The sequence below is a fragment of the Ceratotherium simum genome, chromosome 10, assembly GCF_057802395.1.
Source record: "Ceratotherium simum simum isolate JZ-2026a chromosome 10, ASM5780239v1, whole genome shotgun sequence".
Lineage (NCBI taxonomy): Eukaryota > Metazoa > Chordata > Mammalia > Perissodactyla > Rhinocerotidae > Ceratotherium > Ceratotherium simum.
Genome location: NC_141909.1, coordinates 16,785,833 through 16,808,829, shown reverse-complemented (window position 1 = coordinate 16,808,829; position 22,997 = coordinate 16,785,833). Strand labels below are relative to the sequence as shown.

At 39.1% G+C, this 22,997-nt stretch overlaps 1 protein-coding gene across 8 annotated transcripts in view; it reads left to right on the top strand.

The window, feature by feature from the left end:
- The window catches only part of GPC6 (glypican 6), a 1,052,395-nt gene extending 1,045,524 nt beyond the window's left edge, over nt 1-6,871 (top strand). For all 8 annotated transcript variants that reach the window (XM_004423108.3, XM_087435928.1, XM_087435930.1 and 5 more), the window contains one exon: nt 2,501-6,871. In XM_004423108.3, coding sequence (XP_004423165.1) covers nt 2,501-2,703 — 203 coding nt within the window. In that variant the 3' untranslated portion in view covers nt 2,704-6,871. The remainder of the gene's footprint in view (nt 1-2,500) is intronic.
- Nucleotides 6,872-22,997: the final 16,126 nt, after the last annotated feature.

Sequence of the window (22,997 nt, the reverse complement as noted above, 5' to 3'; positions counted from 1 at the left end):
GCATTACCATTTCAGACCAGCAGGGAGGAGTTTAGACCTATTGGATGGAATCATTGAGCAAGTGAGGGAAATAGCAAATGTCATTACCAGGTTTATAGTTTCCTGAGTCCTCACAGGAACATTTTCTCACTTATACCCCATAACAATTCTGTGAAATAGATATGATTATTCTCATTTTTCTAGGTGAGGAACCAGAGCCTCATCAGGGTGTAGGGGAGGAAGAAATATTCCTCTACCCTTCTAGGTTCTTCTGGCTGGTCTAAGAATTAAACTGACATGGGATAGAATAACAGGAGAAAGTCAAACAAAGTTTAATAACATGTATACATGGGAAACACCCAGGAAAACTGAGTAACTCATCAAAATGCCTGAAGCCACCACCTTAAACACCATCTTCAGCTAAAGACAAAGGAGGATATTGGGGTAGTGGTTTGGGACTTCAAAGGGGAGGAATGCAATTCACATGGAGATGGAAAAGCAAATGTTTAGTAAACAAATGTTTGCCATCCTTGCAGAGACAATGGGATATGGGGAAGACTTTGATCAAATGGGCATTGCTAGGTTCCTCCCTGTCTACCACACCTAGTTCATATTATGCTATAGTTATCTGTGGTGACAGCTCCTTCTTGGAACAGGCCTTCTATCTTAAATTCTTTTAGGCAGTTACGAGAAAAGTCAAAGTTTCTTCCTGAGTCTTTTGTTCTTAAAAATAATCAAGCTGAGGGCCAGCCCAGTGGCGTAGTTTTTAAGTTCGTGCATTCCACTTCAGCAACCCAGGGGTTTCGGATCTCAGGCAGGATCCCAGGCATGGACCTACACACCACTCATCAAGCCATCCTGTGGTGGTGTCCCACATACAAAATAGAGGAAGATCATCATAGATGTCAGCTCAGGGACAATCTTCCTCAAGCAAAAAGAGGAAGATTGGCAACAGATGTTAACTCAGGGCCAATCTTCCTCACCAAAAAACAGAAAAATCAAGCCAAAGAGACACATTTTAGGGTGGCATATTCTGATCCCCTACAGAGGCTAACTGGCTTGCCCTAATTCACTTAAATAAAAAACAACAGGTTAAAATCTAGGTTGCCTTTGCTGTAGGAACCATGTTTTTTCCATCAGGCATCACTGTAAGCACTGGGTTTGGTGCCCCTACACATTTTAGTAGGGTGTCTTCATACATACTCTGCAAGGTAAATGTTATTGTCCATATTTTTTGAGATGAGAAAACTGACAAAAGTTGAGGTAACTGCCCAAGGCACATTTATTTATTCAACAAGTATGTATTGAGCATCTGCTGAATGCCAGGGACCATTAAAGGCAATGGGGATACAGAAGTGAACAGCATACAAAGGTCTCTGCCCTCAACAAGTTTACATTTTCATGGAGGGGACTAACAGGAAACAAGAAAAGAAGCAAGTAAATAATACTTGCAAATGGCGATCAGTCAATAAGTCCTTTCATGCAGCTAATAATTGATGAGGCCTGATCTGGGACCCGAGTCTGAGACACAGGGTTTGTGAAACAAGAAGGAACCAAGCATTGACAAGTGGGAGTACAGCAGGCCCAGAAGGCATGTTGGCAAGCAGAGAAGATGCCACGCTAAGCGACATATGGGGTAGGCACCTGGGCATTGGTTTCCAGCAGGGAATGGCAAACTCTTTCTGTAAAGAGCCTGATATTAGTATGTTCAGCTTTGAGGGCCATACGTGAACGCAGAATTAGATAATGCATAAGTGATTGAGTGTGCTTGTGTTCCATTATAACTATGTGTAGACACTGAGGCTTGGATTTCACATATACACTTTTTACGTGTCATAAAATATTCATTTGATTTTCTTTTCAAACACTTGAAAAGATAAAAACCATTCTTGGGTTATGGGCCATACAAAAACAAGCAGCAGGTTCGTCAAGCCCTGGTTTGAAGGTAGAAGCTGGTTGAGACGGAGTCCGTCCTCGCTCTTAGGAGGAGAACAAGGGTGGAATAGAGCAGCCAAAAGCAGTAATAACGAGCTCCTTCCACAGCTACCTGCTGCTGCCCTCTGACGTCCTGGTGGCCATGACTGTTTTCCTCTTCAGTGTTTTACTTTAAGACATCCTTTTAAAATCCTTTATAAAAGCATATCTGCTGAGAACAGTGGCTCTGAGATGCAAAAAGATCAAACAATTGAATTTCTTAAAGTAATTTAAATATTGGCCAGAATGAGAAATACCTTTCGAATGCCAACATGGTAGGTATTATGGCCACCCATTGGGTCTGAGATTCACGGGTTCCTTAGTTGGGTGACTCTGAATATGAATTAACACCGTGTTTTGTGCTTCTATTTCAATACAGTCCACCTGCCCATCACAAAGCTGCCCATTAAAAACAAACCTGTTGAGTTGGGGTGGAGGATCCTTGGGTGGGGAGATGTCCCCTTCCACCACCATGACCAAATCTGTTATGTGTCCCCACTCTTTCCGGGTTGTGACCTAACTCTCTTTTTCAATCTGTCCACCCCAGGCGATGAATCCAGTGGCAGTGGGAGTGGCAGTGGGTGCATGGATGACGTGTGTCCCACAGAGTTCGAGTTTGTCACCACAGAGGCCCCCGCAGTTGATCCCGACCGGAGAGAAGTAGACTCTTCTGCAGCCCAGCTCGGCTACTCCCTGCTCTCAGGGTCTCTCGTCTGCATGGCCCTGGCACTGCAGAGACTGTGCAGATAATCCTGGGTTTTTGGTCCGATGAAACTGCATTTTAGCTATCTGAATGGCCAACACACTTATTTCCCTACACTCTTGGACAATGGACCATGCCACAAAAACTGACCGTTTTCTATGAGAAGAGAGCAGTACTGCACTCTGCTTCCCTTTTTGTTTTCCCAAAGAGTACCAGGTGCCAGACTGGACTGCTTCCTCTTTCCTTCAGCTATCTGTGGGAACCTTGTTTATTCTAGAGAATTCTTATTCAAATCTTTCGTATGAGGAGATTTTCTTACCTTCATTTGCTTTTATGCTGCAGAAGTAAAGGAATCTCACGTTGTGAGTTTTTTTTCCCATTAAAAAAAAAAAGGAAAATAATTTTCCTTGTAAAATCAGGCCAAACCCCAAGACAACTGCATTTTCAGTGAAAAAGCAAACAAGAGAAAAATAAAAGTTTCAACGCTATAAGTTCAGCATTGCTGGCCAACTCCCAGTGTAAGCTTTTCTGTGACAAATTGAGTTTACAAAATGCTTATGGGGAGAAGTTCCAAGTTTTTTTTAATGTAGTGAAAATACACTGTTGTCTTGGAGGTATCATCTTCACTCTAACCACACAATACCAAACTGATTTGGAGGTACTGATACTAAATTTAAAATTCCATCTTTAATCTGAGAGCAAAAATTGCTATGACTCGGCACCTCTCTCTCACCCTGCCCAATTTCAATTTTAGTAATGGCACCATTTTCCTTAATTTTCTTAATGTCTGTCCACTGTATCCAATTGGCACAGGTTTTTCCCTTCATCTTTAGTTACTAGTGGACACTCCCATCAATTCGACTCAAGGGTCTGAAGTGAAAATAATCCTCAGTGATAAAATCTCTTTGCTTTAGCCACAGGTTTGACATTAATTAGATATCTCTGCCCCTGTGCTCATTACCTTCCCAGAAGAAGAGTTCTTTTAATGAACTGATAAACAATTAGATCCATAAGTGAGTTTTCATTTTTAACTATTTGCTTTGTATCAATTGGTTTCTGCACCACAAGGGCATTCTCTTACAAAATAACTCACAACAAAAAAAAGTCAAGACAAAAAAATATATATATAGTATTGACATGGAGATTTCTTTCACTTTTTTAGTCTTAGTATGATCATCTATTTTTATATCTATATATATATAAATCACAGATTTTAACTTCTTAATTCCAAGCTCAGGGTTGACACACCTTTGTAACGAAAATGTTTTGTCAACCAACTCTTCTTGTTTTGTGCTGCTCAGAGAAGGGATTCCTCAATGATCTGTGAGCACCAAGAATCAAGAAAGAGAACTTTTTACGTATCTAACTGTCCATTTATTAAAAGTTTGCCCGGGCACACCCTTTTCGCATGAGCGTGCTTTGTCCTGGGTGCTCCAGACTGTGCCGCGCTCATGGGGAGAGCCATGGATGTGCAGGACTTCACTGGTCATGGAAACTGTATGCGTAAAGAATGTGTTTTCATGCAAAAACCATTGCTTTCATGTACAACGCCTTCAGCCTAGGATTCTGCTCAGCACTTGGATAAATGTCCTAACTCCAGAGGCCAATTTAGAGCCACAGCCTAGCTGATCTGCCAAGGGTGCCAGAGCCAGGCCCTATGCTCCCCCTAAGAGAGAGAAGCAAAATAAACCAAACTGGGGCTTTATGAATACAGTTGGCTATCCATGTGTTTTTTGTTTTTTATGATGTATTGGGGTTGGGAAAAGTAATATTTCAGGACACCATTGTATGCCAGTCACATTTTAATTAACCCATTGACAGAAAAGACACATAAATGGTATTTTTTGATCTCCGGTCTCATCAAAATTATGATTAGTTATTGAATAGTCATCACATTTAGGTAGAACACATGCGGCACAATAGTATTAAGTATATTTGAGCACTTTTGCAAAACTGAAAGTATTTAGAAGCATCTATTGCTATTTTATGCCTAATGAAATATGAAACGTAGGATTCCAAGAGACTTTGTGGCATCTTTTCATTTAAATCTTTATGAAATTAACACTTAATCTAATTCAGCATTGCATACTTCTAGAAAACCATCCATTTCACTGCCAAACTTCAGCTTCTTATCATCGATCACACATAAAACATCTCTATGAAGGACCAATCATTATGTTGCTCAATTCATCATTGTTCAGAAATCAGTATTGTCTTTCTCCAATAATTAAGGTGCAATACAAGTCAAATCAACCTTGATTTTCCAGAGTATTTGAGTAATAACTTGTTTTTATGGCTTCAAACTCCAAGTATTTTTTTTTTAATGTTTCTGCGTCTTCTATAAAATAGATCAGAATGCCTTGTTTTCCCTGTGCTTTCCCCCCTAAAAGGTTTTGTGCATGTGTATGAATACACATTATATTCACGAATGTGAACTCATGTTCTGCACCCACTAAACACACAGAGAGTATATAAACGCCTGCTTCATTTGTTTCAACACCTTAATTTTCAGTATTATTCATGTTGGTGAAATATAGTGATCCATATGAGCCAGGCAGAGAGCTGAAATGACTATCAGTTAATGATGCCACAATATTGGTCACCTGCATGGATGTGGTCAAAATATTCAAATTGTACTTGCTGGTTTTTATCATCATCCTACTATGTTGTGTGATTTTCAGACTAATTTGACATGAGAATTTTTTTCTTCCCTAAGGGAATTAGTTTAATCTAGTTACCCCATTTCTGTAAGTATTTTGGACTTCCTCCCCCAATGCCAAATTAATTTCTCTTGTTTCAGTGTAGTTATAGGGGATTCAATGATGCTCCATTATTTTTCCTGACCTTACCTCATTTGCTTTGACGTCCCCTAAGTTCTGTAATCACATCATAACCTCTGTTATGAGTAGAGAGGAATTGGGCTCACTGAAATCGGAGGCTAGAAATTGTTGGGGATGCTCATAACTGCAAACACTTAGCTTATTGAAGTGCCTCTATTTACATGTTCTTTAGTTATAATATGTATTTTTCTAACAAAAATACACGTCTGTAATTGGTGTATATTATACTTTGTATATGTTATAACAAAAGCTAAACAGAGGCTAAAGTCTTTAGCAGAGAAGATGGAATTGCAAATTTACAAATTAGCTCTGCTTATGGTTCTGTATTGAGGACAGCCATGACAACCTTTGTTCATTTTAACGAAGGTCAAGTCCATACTTTGATTATAGCCATCGCAGAACAACATTAGCACTAGCAATCTGACTCCCTTGCAGTGACTTACCCAGATAAGTAACTTGTATTACCTGCTGGAAATGTAAGGGATAGAAAATACTACTTTGTCTACACTGAAAAACACTATTCTTCATTGAGAAGCAGTAGTAATTATAAAAGTAACATTCTATAAATCAAACACATTGAAAATATTATTGGACACAGACTCCTGATATTTAATTTATATTCCCTGCTGCAGACATTAGCCTACTTTAATTCTTTAGCCATTACATACACGTTTTGGCTACACACTGAACACCAACTCAAGTCCCCAAGGAGGAATAAAAACTTAGCAAATTCCTGAGTTGTGATTCTTTTATTACTTCTCTTTGCAAGGCTAATTATCAGGTGGTTTGATTAAAGGTGGAAGTGTTAGCAAATGCAAGTTTTGACATCCAAAACTTGCAGAAATTCAAATTCATTTTCATTCACTTATAGTCACTAATAGACTTGACTTTTAACTTAAAGGGGAGGCGGGGTCTGTTTAGCTTTGCCAACAGAAGAGTAAAGGAGACCATAACTTATAAATTTGCAATGTGTTCCTCCTTGGTGGAGACATTAGCCAGTGTTTAGTTTTAGGCCAAGTAATACAAATAGAGTATTGATTTGTATGCATTCTGGAGCCTTGCTATATCATGATTGCTGTAGCACGGGACTCAGCCTGGCATGGGGCCATTTGAACCTCAATCAAAGTTGAATAGTTACTGGAATCTTTGACATTGCCTTGTAATGAGCTACTTTCATGAAAGACATCTAAAGATGGCATAATAGTGAGGTCTCTGTGTGCATATGCATAATATATATGCAGGACAAATGTGTGCACCATCAAACCTAAAATTTTATGTGACTGTCAAATGACTATTATTGGGTTAAGATTTTTCATTTCTGATTTGGATAGAAAATTGCTATTAATCTTGTATTAAAATAGTTTTTAAAAATCTACCAGTGCCCTTTCTGCATTTTCTTAATTACTGTCAAAGTCTAAATTTCAGAGCTTTTGAATTTTTTTGCTTGAGACCTTTTTAAAAACTGCAATATTTAACAAAAAATGAAAGAAAGAAAAAGAACCTTAGATTAAATCAGCACCACTCACCTAAGTACACCCAGCATTTGAAATCATGAATTTTTAGAACTTTAGAACATTTAGAGCTTTCCAAATGTGTATGGAAGATACTATACCTCTCTTGGTTTTGGTTTTTTCTCTAAGAAAAAATTTAGTGGCTTGAGAATTGATGTCAATAGTTTATAAATGAGGTCAGAAAAACGACATAATATGTGAAAGGACTAACAATTTCCAAATTCAGCAAATTTCATTGATTTTTATATTTCTGAAAGTTTCCATGCTCTTAGGAATGCAAAATATTGTATAACGTGCTAAAGATTCATTTAACAAATATTTATTAAACTCCTACTCTGTGCTAAACCTACTCTAGGTGCCAATCACTGGTTGTCAAAACCACCAGCTGGAAATTATTCATTCTTTACTACAGTTAACCATGATTAATACAAATACATTGCTTATTTCAAGAACACTCTTTTAAATAAAGGAACCCATATAAATAAAGTTAACTGTAAGCAATATTATAATTTACCTCACATTATTACTATGTTGGTTTGGAACTTTAGGATAATTCCATCTACAAAACCAGAATATAACGAATTTTGTTTGGAAATAAACTGACACCAATTCCATGGGAAGAAAAAACATCCAAATGGCTTTGGAAAAAAAAATAGTAGTAAAACCACAGACACTTTTATCAGGTTACAATAATATTTATTTTAATTTGCTCTTTGGATAAATGGGCTGAGATATAGTCAAAACATGCACACAGATATGAAAGATGACATTGATTTTTAAAATACCAACTTGTAAAATAGTGGCAATTAGACATGGAGTGTTGTTTCATGTCTTCAGAGCTAGAAAGATGTAGCCACATGTTTGTCGATTCAAATAGACATTGACAATTCATTTAGTGCAGATACATTTCCATTCCACAGACACAATTGATTTGCTGATATAAACATGTGGCCAAACATATTCTGTCGGCTCATAAATGGGGCACACAGCAAAGCAGGAGGAATTAGAGGCCTGCCTTGGTAGCCTGCTTAAGGGGCTTATGCTCTTGCACACCTTGAAACATAAAGCAGAGCAAGAAAATGGAAATCTTACCCTGTGAGAGCTCAAGTTTGGAGAGAAACAGAAAGAAGATTAACAAACTGGATTCAAGGCAAACGGAAGAATAATTACCTTGAATAAAGCTGTCTGCTCTTCTATAACAACAAGTGTCTGTGGATTTTTAAAATAAAAGAAAAAAATGACGTAGGCAATTCTTTCAAAAGATATGTAATGAGCAAATTAATCATGTACCAGACACAGTTCCGGGTGCCAGAGCAAGACAACAAGATTTCTGCTCTCAGACAACTTACATCCTAGTAGGGGAGAGGCAGACAACACACAAGGAAAGAATAAACAAGATGACTTCAGAAAGTTGGAGGTGCCATACAGGAACTAACACAGGAAATGGGATACTTTACACTAGTGGTCCAGGAGAGCCTCTCCAGTGATACTTGAGCTGCAATATAACGATAGTAAGGACACAGCCATATACAGACCTGGGGACAGAGATTTACAGGCAGGGCAAAAACAAACGCAAAGATCTCAGCCCAGGAAGGATCTTCGTGTGCTCCAGTGTGGCTGGGGACGAGTAAGTGAGCTGTTGGGTGGTGGAAGATGTTTGAATTGCTAAATGGGGAAGGCCATGTTAAGCTTAATGGCCAAAACCACCATCTCTTAGCAGCTGGTGAAGCCAAAGCCCTGGGAGGACCCGTGCCCAAGCAGCAGCCCTGCTAGTGGCACCTACTCACATTTTAAAGCACATTTTAGCAAGGAACTGTGCTAAGATCTTGAGGTACTTCATCTTTATAGAATCTCTATGATGTAGGAATAATAATGCCCAGTTTTATACTGAATAAATGAAGCACAGTGAGATTAATTAACTTGCCCAGTCACACAGGGGAGGCCATGACACGAACTGAGATCTGCAACAACTAAGCAGAAAAGTGGCCGCACATAAGGATAATTTTGGTTTTGCAATTGAATTATCCAAGGGTGTTCTGAGAATTGGCAACAAGTGTGAGAACAGGAATCCATAGATGTTTACTTGCACAGAGGGTGTATATCAAAATTCTATTCTGAGATGTAACACGACTTAGTTGCTTTCTATTTTACAATTTTTTTCAAAATTAAAATCCTAAGTAAATAAGCTACTGATTCTGGATTCTTGCATAGTTTTTATTTTTTTTTAATTTTTATTTATTTATTTTTCCACCAAAGCCCCAGTATATAGTTGTATGTCATAGCTGCACATCCTTCTAGTTGCTGTATGTGGGACTCAGCCTCAGCATGGCCAGAGAAGCGGTGCGTCGGTGCGTGCCCGGGATCCGAACCCCGGCCGCCAGCAGCGGAGCGCGCGCACTTAGCCGCTAAGCCACGGGGCCGGCCCCGCATAGTTTTGAACTTAAAGCCATTGTGAACCAAAGTTTGATCCCTAGGACAGGAACATGTGCATAAAATCTGCTTTCCCCTTGTTTGTCAATTTGGCTTAAACATTATATTCACAGAAAGGAAATCACCCACAGTACTCAGCCCAACACTCAGTGGCTCTTCTCATACATTAGCCTCGTCTATAATTTATCTGTTCAGGTGGTCAAGTTGACCCAAAATATAAGTCAAAACAATATAATTAGTCAATTCAAGCAGACAAAACAGTTTGGCTGATTTGTTAACTGAATTGACTGTTGCACAACTTGTGAAGTCTGTGACATAGAAGACCCAGCCGAATCGAAGTCCTGGTGATGGTTTTCTCGGTTAAAATAAAGACCAGAGTGTAAGGCACCCTTGTGCCTTTCTTCTTCATGGAGTTAAAGCTCCTTTTATTGCTATATTCCACCTCATGCCTGATTAAAAAGCATGGGCCATTTCCCTCCTTACCTGAGAGAATCGGGTTACTGATTACCAGTTTTATCTCTCTTAAAAAGGTTCTCTTTAGATATTTCAGAAAGGTAGGTGAATATCAAGTTAGGGAAAGATTTATCTACAAATCTCTATTTCTCTTTCCTGATATAAAATGCCTTATATTTACATAAAGCATTTCACCCTAAAGGGAGCTTTCAAATTCATTCATAATCTTCACCACACCTCCATGAAGTGGGCAGGAATTACTGTCCCTATTGTACAGATCAGAGCCGATACCTGGTGGAGCCAAAGTCTTCTCACTATGTTTATTCTCTCCTTTTCTTCTTTTTCTCTTACTTATCCCCAGCCCGTCCAAATCTTAAAGATTTTAAGGTAAATCATTCTGGCTCCTATCAACCCCTCACTAATTTATAGAACCAGCCTAGTAGTTGAAACTCACAAACAATTTTTTCAAGCTGAGTCTGGTAGAATGATACTGCGACAGTCTTCTGATTCCTCTCTGGTCCTGAAGCACATATTGTGAATTAGCATATTCTGAGTTCCCGCATGTGAAAAATTAGATGTTCCCAAATTATATTAAGCCAAAGAAGTTTCACCCAAATGGCTTTATTAAAAGCATATTAGTGACATAGTAATTTTTTTATTGGTTTTTGTTTGTTTGAACCATTGCATGCGAATTAGCGTGTTAAGGCTATTTATCTATAGTCAAAGATAAGCCTGGGTTCTATGCATGTCTTTGTTTTTTAGCTTGAGGGTCTTTTTTTTTTTTAATGAAAAAGGAAAAACTTTACACCGAGTAGTGTATTATTAGACAGAGAGCATGAGCCATGAGAAATGTGCATGCAAAATGGATTCCTCTAGGAAAGATTAAAAAAGACTTCCCCTACATCTAAAACCCTTCTTCCTCTGGATCAATCCTATGATCCTTCCCCTCCATATGCTTCATTAGCAGGGAGGGTGACATAGGATGGCAAGGAGGAGGTAAAATGAAAAAAGAGAAAAGAATAGAAATCCAGTACCATTTGAAACACATGACATTACCTATATTTATTTGACCTTTTCTGAACCTTCACTGGGAAAGTCTCCTGTCAAAGAGAAGACTCCCTACAGACAATATAAAATAATGGCACTTAATGAAAAACATAAAAAGAAATCACAGAGAATGGCCAACAAGCACATGAAAAGGTTGTCAGCATCACTAATCATCAGGGAAAAGCAAATCAAAACCACAATGAGCCATCACCTCACACCCAATAGGATGGCCACTCTCAAAAAAAAACAAAAAAACAAACAAAGCCCCAGAAAATAACAGATGGTGAGGATGCAGAGAAATCAGAACCCTTGTACACTAGTGGTAATAATGTAAAATGGTGCAGCCATTGTGGAACACAGTACGGAAGTTTCTCAAAAGCATGAATATAGAAATGCCATATGATTCAGTCATATCACTTCTGAGTATATTTCCAAAAGAATTGAAAACGGGATCTGGAAGAAATATTAGCACTCTCATGTTCATTGCAGCACTATTGACAATAACCAAGAGGTAGAAGCAACCTAATGTCCGTCAATGGATGAACGGATAAAGAAAATGTGGTATGTACATACAAGGAAATACTATGCAGCCTTAAAAAAGAAGAAAATGCTGTTACATGCTAAAACATGGATGAACCTTGAAGACATCATGCTAAGTGATATAGGCCAATCACAAAAAGACAAATACTGCATGATTCCACTTACATGAGGTATCTAAAGTTGTCAGGCTCTAAGAAACAGAAAGTAGAATAGTAGTTGCCAGGGACTGGGGAGAGGAGGAAAAAGGGGAGTTGCTGTTCAATGAGTATAGAGTTTCAGTTTTGCAAGATGAAAAAGTTCTAGAGATCTGTTACACAATGATGTGCATATAATTAACACTATTGTACTGCACATTTAAAATGATTAAGGTGGTAAATTTTGTTATGTGGTTTTTACCACAATATATGTAAATAAATAAGAATGCATGTACCCTGTTCCCAACCCGTCCAGGGCCTAGTGTAAGTGTGGGACTACAGAACAAATTCATGAACAGCCGACTGTATAATTGCTGTGATCAGTGTTGTGACAAAGGCTTCCACCAAGCACCATGGGAGTAAAGAGAGAGGCAGAGGGGTGCTGTGGAAAGAGAACTGGTAAAAAACAAAAAGGAAAAGAAATCACCGAGGGACTATGGTACATCGAGTGAATAAATGCTCTTCTCCACTCATGAGATATAAACAAGAAGTCCATATGTCCCAAATTGACCGACAGACCCAGTTATGTCTGTTGTCCTAGTATAATTATTAACAGCACCCCTTTCACTCTCCACAGTGTCCCTGGTTTGAATGACGAATTATATGGTCGCCCCAGGTATGAAAAATGGCTATTCACAAGGTAAATTTACACTCAAATATATATGACACCTTATACTCTTTCAAAAGACACACTCAGCTAAAGAAGTACTGGGTAATGTTATTCACAAGTAAACTTCCTATTTAAATCCACCCTGCCTACTTGTTGTATTGAAAAAGATCTGGAATCAGAATCAAAAATCCAAAGACAACTCTGACCTTGTCAAGTACACTATATAATCCCAACTCACAAATGCCCAGCTCTACTAACCTGCTTTTGTCTCAAAATGGACCACACTTGGGACTTGATCCCAAGTGACTGACCCCTCCTGCTTTTCAGCAATTTTTGCTAGATATGTCAGTGAACAAAACCACTGATAATTGGTGCCGCCGCAGAAGTTGTTTTTGGCTCCATTTGCTGCTGCTGGAAAGATGTTATTTGAGGTATGTTTTCTTCATTTGCCAATCTTAGCAGTCCCATAACAACTACAATCATTTTCTTTTGTATTTTGAGTCACACGTAGGATCAATTTCTTGACCATTGTTGCTAGGTTGGCCATCTATTCAGAGTTCTCAACGTTTCTCCTGCCCTAGCTTGCAGGACACGTAATATTCACATCAAGTAGCACCAGTAATTTCCTGTGCATTAAATATAAGCCCGCCCCTTTCTCTCCCACTCAAGCATACCAGAGCATACCAGAATGCAAGAAAGCAATGGGTGTGAAGTTATCAGAGAGCCAATGATGAATTCACTCCAACTTATAGATAGTCATTCACAAATTTTACTCAATAATCATCATTTCTAACAAACTACTTGCAACACTTTCCAATTGATTCCTACATTGGATTTATAAAACTGTATGCTGTTCCCCTTTCCAGCTGGGAGAATGTGTTCCAAAGAGAACAAAGTGTGATGTAAAAGTGCCACCTGCTGATGCTCAACACATAAAAAGATACCTCTTAGATTGAAGGCTACTGGCAGAAAGGAACTTACTCCTTGATTAAGTCACTCAGCCCTTTAAGGGTACTTCATGCTCCATTTTACAGGAACATCTATTCCTAAAGATATTCTTTATGAATGCTGGGCGTGAATGTGTAGATTTGCATTGTCTACAAAATAGAGATAAAGGTTTCTATTAGGATTAAAAAATAGTATTGTACAAGACTTGCAAAATCTAGCCGGTGATCTAAATTCAATTCACATATTTATACTATGATATATGTCTGGGAAGATATATCATTGATCAAGACATACTCCTTCTCCTCAAGGAGAAAATAATAACACCTGCTAAAAAATAATAACAAAAACAACACTAATAATAACAATGCCTAGGAACTATTCTAAGCCCTTCCCATATATTAATTCATTTTATTCCAAAAATAAAATATCTTTAAAAAAATAGCAGACACTATTATTGTACAAATTAGACAGATGAGGAAACTAAGGCACAGATAAGTTGACTCACCCAAGGTTCTATATAGCTAGAAATTAACAGATAAAGAAAAATGCTGAAATCCTTACTCACAATAGCCAAGATGTGGAAACAACCTGACTCCATCGATGGAGGAATGGATAAAGATGTGGGATATATGTGTGTATATATATATATATATATATATACACACACACAATGGAATATTATTCAGCTATGAGAAAGAAGGAAATACTGTCATTTGTGGTAACATAGATGGACCTCGAGGGTATTACGCTAAGTGAAATAAGTCAGACAGAGAAAGACAAATACCGTATGATATCACATAAGTGGAACATAAAAAAGTTGAACTTATAGAAACAGAAAGTAGAATGGTGGTTGCCAGGGGCAAGGGGTGGAGGAAGGTGGCGGGAGATGTTGGTCAAAGGGTACAAACTTCCAGTTATAAGATGAATAAGTTCTGGGGATTGATGTACAACATGGTGATTATAGTTAATAATACTGTATTACATACTTGAAAATTGCTAAGATAGTAAATCTTAAATGTTCTTACCACAAAAACAAAATGGTAATTATGTGACGTGATGGAGATGTTAGCTAAGGCTATGGCGGTAGTCATTTTGCAATATATAAGTGTATCAAATCAACACGTTGTACACCTTAAACTTACACAATGTTATATATCAATTATGTCTCAATAAGGCTGAGAAAAAAAGAAAATAAAAATGCTGAAATTACCAAAGCTGGAAACACAGTGTGGTTATTTGAAGAGGTGCACAACTCCAAATGAATGGAGGCAACGTTCTCCCTGCTATGCAGTAGCATAAAGTAAGGAGAGAGGCTACCTTTGGGAACTAATGATCTAGTGTGGACTCCATTGCAGGCAAAGCACATGAAAAATCATCAATGATCTTCTCATTTCTATATATGCTTTTACTCTGCCAAGATTTTAAAAATTGTGTTTCCTGTATATACCCTGGGGTATGGAGAGAATGCATAGCTCTGGGAGAACATACATAAAGCCAAATGTACATGCACATAAATACATATGGGTTAGGGTAATTGATCAAGTGGAGACCTAGGGATTTTTCCCCCAACTCCCTATACTCCAAAGAAATAAACAAGGCAAAATATTGACTAGCAAAGTTCTCATTCAATCTTAAGGTCTTGATGACATCAAGACAAACCACAGTGGCTTTGTGCTGTTTATGAGATCATCTAACCTCTTGACTGAATTACCGCTCTATAATCATACTCGCCTATTTATTACCCTGTGTACAGCACTCCATTATCTAGAGTGCTGTCAAAAAATACCTTCCCAGCTGCTGAATTACCCTAATCACAACTCTTTTCTAACCCAGCCCTGTTCTGGGCTGTAGGGATGGGGAAGAAGCAGAGGAGAGAGGAGAGTTCTGATATTTCAGTGACGACTAGAAGGAGCTGGACCTTTCCTCCATGTTCCCAGTCAACGCAACTGCCCGTTCACGCTTCCCTCTGCCCTAAGCCTGTATTAACCTGGTGTGATATGGCAAATTCCTAAACCACGGCCACTAAAGTAAACACCATTTCTCCCCATCAGGCTCCTTTTAGCTACTGTATTCCTCGTGCTTGTTCAGCTCATATTTCATGCCAAATATTTTAAAGACAGTGCTCAGAAATCACCAAGGAGCAAGACTATGAGGCGCAGTGTTCCCATCCATCAGAGGAAGGAGTAGGCTGCAGGGATATTGTGTTTTGTATTTGCTTTACATTCATTATGTGTTTCTTGCTGAGCCTGGCTTTCCACAAATATTGAAGACTGAGCTGACTAATGACACTCTATTAACACCAACTCATGTTGGCTATTATGCATCTTTGGAAAGTACTTAATAAATACTATTAAAAGACTTTGCTTTACAGTGATGGCAATCATGCTAGATATGATATTGTGTTATTAGACAAAGGCAATCTTGAATCGGTTTCAAGGTAACATCTAAAAAGTAATCCTATACTAGCTTGCCTAGCAAGATGCCCCGTAAGCACTTAAAACGCATAAGAGGTTTGAGTTCAGATAAAGACTGTGCTACCAGATGGTGACAGTAATTACCCTGTCCCCAAACTCAAATTGTATTTACCCTGCCTTTTGCCCACGAAGTTGTCAATACAATATCCGGCTTTTCCAATGGAGCACACTGTTCGTATTTCCTGCTGGTACGCATACATTAATGATTGTGTGCTTTTTTATTAACAGTGGAAAACAAGAATATTTCAGTCATGATGTTATACCTACTGCCTGATATAGATCATAAAGGACAAGGATAAAATTTAATTTGCAATAACTCTTCAGAGCCAGAGTAATAGTTGCCCAGTTCTTTGTCAGAGCATCTTGGCTTTTCATTAAGTACTCAGCCACTAAATTCTTTTCAACTCTGGCAGCAGCAGCCAGGACACTTTGGGAGCTCTATAAAAGGCACTCTCCTGATCTTCAAATTGTGGGAAAGACTTTTTAGCATCTGTTAAAATATTTTCTCCTTCTAATCTGTCTAAAAGTAATAGAGAGAAAACTCTGAGATGTTTCTTAATTAAGCAATAAGAAATGATGAGGGTGGTCTGTGCTGAGTAAATCACAGTTGTAAAGCACGAAAAAGGGAAGAGTTAAGTATCCCTAAATCCTCAGACATCTAATTTCCCTCTGAATATGCCTTATTGCTGTTATTAAGAAGTCTTTCTTATTTCAAAATAGGAAGATCCAAATGTGGAAGAGCCCAAATATGAGGGAGTGTCAAGGCTGTGAGTGAAGCAGGAAGAAGCAGCAAATTCCTCCCTGTGGCCTGGAGAGGGGCGGAGGAGGGAGGCAGGAGGCAGCGTAGGGCAAGGGGGCTCTTGCTTAGGCCCACTGTAATTCAGCCCTAAGCCTGGATCATACGGTAGTTCTATCCTATTGAGGAATCTCCACACTGTTTTCCATAGTGGCTGCACCAGTTTACACTCCCATCAACAGTGTACAAGGCTCCCTTCTCTCCACATCCTCTCCAACACTTGTTATCTCTTGTCTTGTTGATTACAGCCATTCTGACTGGCATGAGGTGATATCTCATTGTGGTTTTGATTTGCATTTGCCTGATAATTAGTGATGTTGACATCTTTTCACGTGCCTGGTGGCCATCTGTATACCTTCTTCGCAAAAATGTCTGTTCAGATCCTCTGCCCACTTTTTAATTGGGTTGTTTGTTTCTTTGTTGTTGAGTTGTATATGTTCTTTATATATTTTGGATATTAACCCCTTATCAGATATATGGTTTGCAAATACCTTCTCCCAATTGTTAGGTTGTCTTTTCGTTTTGTTGATGGTTTCCTTTGCTGTGCAGAAGCTTTTAGAACTACCATATGATCCAGCTATTCCACTTCTTGGTATTTAACCAAAGGACATGAAAACATGAATGCATAAAGATACTTGCACCCCTATGGTCATTGCAGCATTATTCACAATAGCCACGACTTGGAAACAACCTAAGTGTGTATCAATGGATGAATGGATAAAGAAGATGTGGTATATATACACAATGGAATACCACTCAGCTATAAAAAAAACATGAAATCTTGCCATTTGCAACAACATGGATGGACCTTGAGGGTATTATGCAAAGCAAAATAAGTCAGATGGAGAGAGTCAAATACAGATTTCAGTCATAGGTAGAAGATAAAAACAACAACAACAAACAAACAAACAAACACACAGACACAGAGATTAGATTGGTGGTTACCAGAGGGGAGGGGAAGGAGGGAGGGAGGAGAATGAAAGGGGTGATTAGGCACATGTGTATAGTGATGGATGTTAATTAGTCTTTGGGTGGTGAACATGATGTAATCTATACAGAAATTGAAATACGATGGTACACCTGAAATTTATATAATGTTATAAACCAATGTTACCTCAATAAAAAAAAGAAAATTCAATTCATTTTATTTAAAATTTTTAGAAATTTAGTAGAGCATCATTTCTTAATATAGAATCTTGCATATAGTATGTATTTTTAAAATATTTGCTATATATTGAGTGCCTAAGCTGTGTAACCTATGTTAATACAAAAACATGTACAGAATGGCTAAAATAAAAAATAGTGATAATACCAAAAGAAATCAAAAATAAAAAAAATAATTTAGCCCCACAGCTTCTGGGAGTGGCCTGCAAACTGCCTCCTTACCCAAGCAGGAAATAGAATTGTAAGAACTCCAAGATGTAAGGCACCCGGGGAGGTGGCAGCTGTAACTAAGGAGCGGCTTCACCTACAGGAATTCCTTGTGTGTCTCCAGGTTATTCATTCAGCACACAGCTGGTAAAGAAAACAGACCTCAGAGGAGAAATCTCCTTTCCCAAAACCAATTTGTGACCTCCTCTTGAAAATCACCGAAAAGGTGAGCACCTAAACCCTTACACCTGCTTTCGCATCCCTATTTTCAAACGAGGACTCAGAATCGCTATGAAGCCCTTGCTAGCAAATCTGGAGCTTCCAGACAAGCATCAAGACTCAGACTTGCTAACTCTTCAGGCCATTGACCCGAGAGTTCTTCCTAGCACGTTCATTCAACCCCAAGATCAACACCAGGAATTAACTCTGGAACAGCCTTCTATACTGTGGTATACATTTCTCACTTCTGTGAAAAATTTACTCATGCCTTACTTGACCTAATTTTGTGGAATGACTTGTTAACAGCAGCTACCATAGCAAAAACAGCAAAGATCTTTGTCTGCTCTGTCATTATAATTGTGATTTTCCTCCTCCTAAGAATTGGATGGAATAGGTGCACCATGCCGCCCACACACCTCATGTTGTTTATCTTTTCACTTTCACTTGACATTTTATTCCACGAGGAAACCAAAATCTGTTGGTTTGAAACTCTACGTGAAATACTAGAATTAAGTACATAACCAATGTTTTTGTACTTTCTCCTCAGTGCAGTCAATCCTTGTGATTTGCAGATTCCATCTTTGCAAATTCATCTACCCGCTAAAATTTATTTGTAACTCCAAAATCAATACCCAGGCACTTCTACAGTTGTTCACAGACAGGCATATGCACAGAAAAATTTGAGTTGCTTGATGCACACATCCCAGCTGAGTTCGAACAAAATGAGTGCCCTTTTTGCAGTCTATTTAGTACCATGGTTTTCACATTTTTGTGCTTTTTGTTGGTGACTTTGCTGTCTAAGTGGTCCCTAAGCATAATGCTGAAGCTCTGTGTAGCATTCCTAAACTCAAAGAGTCTGTGATGTGTCTTACAGAGAAAACACATGTGTTAGATAAGGTTCGTTCAGGCACGTTGTAGTGTTCTTGGCTGTGAGTTTGATGTTAATTAATTGACAATATATATTAAATAAGATGTTTTTAAACAGAAACACACATAAAACAAAGTACTGATCTGTTGATGAAAGTGTTGTGGCCAGGGGCAGGCAGGAACCTAACCCAGGGGCAGTGATTCAGTGTTTGCTAATTCAGGGTGTGCTACAACATCATAGAACATAACCACCGTGAATAACAAGAATCAACTGCCTCATCAAAATTGTTTACTTTGTGTTCTCCCCTACTCAGCTGGCTCTAACCAAAACTGAGAGCATTTGAGGTAGTCTTGAGGTTGTCACATCCATTTCATTTTATTTATTTATTTATTTATTTATTTATTTATTTATTTATTTATTTATTTATTTATTTATTTATTTATGTGTTTTGGTGAAGAAGTTCAGCCCTGAGCTAACATCTGTGTCCATCTTCCTCTATTTTGTATGTGGGACGCTGCCACAGCATGGCTTGATGAGTGGTGCATATGTCCACAACTGGGATCTGAACTGGTAAACCCCAGGCCACTGAAGGGGGGCACGTCAACTTAAGCACTAAGCCACCAGGCTAGCCCCAAGTCACATCCATTTTAAAGGAGGTGTTCTCTTCTAGTCTCCTCTTTAGCATCTTAGATTACGGATTTTTTAGAAGTCTTTCCATCTCACCCACAACTGGACTTCTCTAACGCAATGTTTCCCAACCTTCCCCTCCGTATATGTGGCCTTCTGATGTCAATGGATGAGACTACTTGAGTCCAGGGAAGCCCTGCGTGAGGATGGTGACCAAATTTGTCCCTGTCCACAGCCCTGAGAGCTGAGAAAATCAATATCTTGGGTTGCCTACAACTTGGCTCTAAGGAACAAGAAAGACTGAAATGAGCTATCACAAGGAAGGTTTGGAAGCCGCCTTCTAAAATTTTGCCTGCCTGGGGCCTCCACTGATGCCCTATATGTCTTCATAGGACAGAGGGAATTCCCCTCCTACCTCAGTCAGTACCCTCAGCAGGCAGAGCTACATAATTTACCATGCCCACTGCAAAATGAAACTGTTGGGTTGCCTTGTGCAGGAAAAAATACCAGTTACAAGTACTAAAATATAGTACTAAACTACTTTTTCCTTTCTTCCACGATCTCTCGCCCAACTTGTCACGGTGTTTTTCAATTTGCCATTTAATGTTCCAAGTGAAAAAAAAATTAAAATATAGCATGAACTTTGTGGGTCATCTTTATATTGTGCATTGACAGTTTTAAATGAAAATTTAAGCATATTTAATTCATATGCGGAAATCACGGAAATTACACAATCTGTATTTCATAGCTTGTAAACACATATGAATTTTGCTTTTACCAGAACAGTGAAAACGCTGCACCAAATTAATTCAGCTGTTTTCATTTCACTTCTTGATAGTCACACATTCTACCAACAGTCTCTACCTTCAGAAGGACTGAGAGGAAAAGGAACTATGGGTTGCTATATTTTTCCCTTTCTTTCTGTGTCATGATTTTCAGGGTGAGTGGTTGACTAATAGGGAAGTAATATGAGTAAGAAAAGATATGATAAGGTTCCTTGGTCATTTTGTTACTTAGAACACCATCACCTTCTTTCTGCATTCAAAGCAAGTTCTCATTCGAATGGAAACACTGCCCCTCGGAGCTGTCAGCACCCCCACTTACCAGTCGTAGGTGCAACATGCTTACTGGTACTGGCTTTGTGTCTTGCTGAATTCTCTCACACACAGTGGATCCACGAAAATTTGTAGTCATGGGGCATCACAAATTCTATACATGAAAGGAGTGGCAAGGAACAGCACACATGTATGTTATGCATATCTCCTCCGCTCCTTATGCATATCACGTCTGCCAACACAGCATGCTGCATTGTCCCATCAGACTTTACTTACAAAGCACAAGTTCAAAGATAAAATTATTAAGAATTTCAAATGATGACAATAGAGTATTAAAGTGAGCATGAGGCCCTTCTGAGCATGGGACCCTGTGTGACTATATAGGTCCCACACCCATAAGGCTGGCCCTGGCACCCACCTGGGCAGGGCCATACACCTGGAGCCCATGTCTGGCTTCTTATGGAAAACATTCACTAACCCAAACAGTGCAGTCTTGAAAATGAGGACCCACTTCCCGGAGAATAATGCAACCTTGAAATAGTGAATGCGGTCTTTCAGCCTGGGTGGGATGCTGGTTATCAAAAAGGAAGCTCTGGGCTTCACTTAGAGCTCACTGAGCAAATTGCAGGAAGTCACTTAAAAAGGCACTGAGATGATCTCATGTACAAAAAAAAAAACCTGAGATCTGGATCTGAGTGAGACACCACACAGATGAGCTCAGCTCTGGAAAATATGTACATCTTTAGAAAGAAATGAGTATCAGCAAGTTTTTCAAAACCAATGGTGCCTATAGGGGAGGATTTGAAGAAAAGAGGGGATCTCCAGTAAGTAGAAAACTGTTCAAAAAAGGAAGATTGAAGTGGGGGCAGGGTGGTAAATAGAACAAGAGAAGGAAGAAAGACAAGATTTTGTTTTAGAAGCAGCCACATGAGTACCTTTGAGAATGAGGGAAGATAGAAGATTTCATGTGAAGTGGTGTTATTTGAACTCTGGGAGTAAGAATCAGAGTTTAAACTTCAGAAAACGAGAGGAAGTAGTTGCCAAAAACTGTCAATGCAGCAGGGGGGAGACAACAGCAGAAAGGGAGGCTAAAGCTGGCAGGAGGCTCTGAAGGGGGGATGAAAGGAAGAGAGAAGAGGCAGAGGCCACAGATGGTTGCTATTGATTGTTTGGCTTTGCAGATTTGATTGTCAATCCAAAATCATTTGTGTATCTTTTATTTGAAATTGATTACAACACACATTATATATTTTGTGTATTGTGGTGAACAGACTCTAAGGTGGTCCCCATGATCGCCAACTCCTGGTTTCATGCTGCTGTGTCTTCCCCTCCACTTGAGTGTGAGTGGCACCTGCAACTTGCTTCTAATAGAAAACAACAAAGGTGACAGGAAATACATGACTACACGTATGAGATTACATTACTTAAGATTGACACACCTGTCTTGCCGAAAGTGTCCCTGCCTTGCTGGCTTTAGGAAGCAAGCAGGCATGTTGGTAAGGTCCAAGAAGCAAGGAACTGAGGACAACAGAAGGAAGCCAACCCTGCCCCAGTCGAATGTCAGATGAGACCTCAGCCCTGGTTGAGACCTTGATTGCAGCCCTGTGAGCACCTGAGCAGGGGACCCAGCCATGCTGTGCCTCAACTCCAGACCCACAGAAACTATGAGATAATAAGTGTGTGTCGGGCCGGCCCCTTGGCTTAGCGGTTAAGTGCGCACGCTCCGCTACTGGCGGCCCAGGTTCGGATCCCGGGCGCGCATCGATGCACCACTTCTCCAGCCATGCTGAGGCCACGTCCCACATACAGCAACTAGAAGGATGTGCAGCTATGACATACAACAATCTACCATGGCTTTGGGGAAAAAAAAGGAGGAGGATTGGCAATAGATGTTAGCTCAGAGCTGGTCTCCCACAGCAAAAAGAGGAGGATTAGCATGGATGTTAGCTCAGGGCTGATCTTCCTCACAAAATAAATAAATAAAGGGCCAAATAGTAAATATTTTTAAAAAATAAATAAATAATTGTGTGTTGTTTTCATCCTCCAAGCTTGTGTTCATTTGTTATGCAGCAGTAGATAACTAATACATGTATACAGAACTTTATAAAGCTTACATTGACTTTTACAGGTCATTTAATATTCCTCCCAATTTTATCTTTTCTTCTAACTCTGCTTTCTTTCCCCTGCAGGGATAATAAAATCCTAAATTGAGAGTTTAGTAAGAACACATTGCAACATCTTTCCTTAATGCTTGAAACATAATCACAATATCTTTCAGAGTTTTTTTCTTTTTAATTATATCATAATGTGTGGAGGGGAATGGACAGGCTGTATTAAGTCTTTTCAGGGACAAAAATG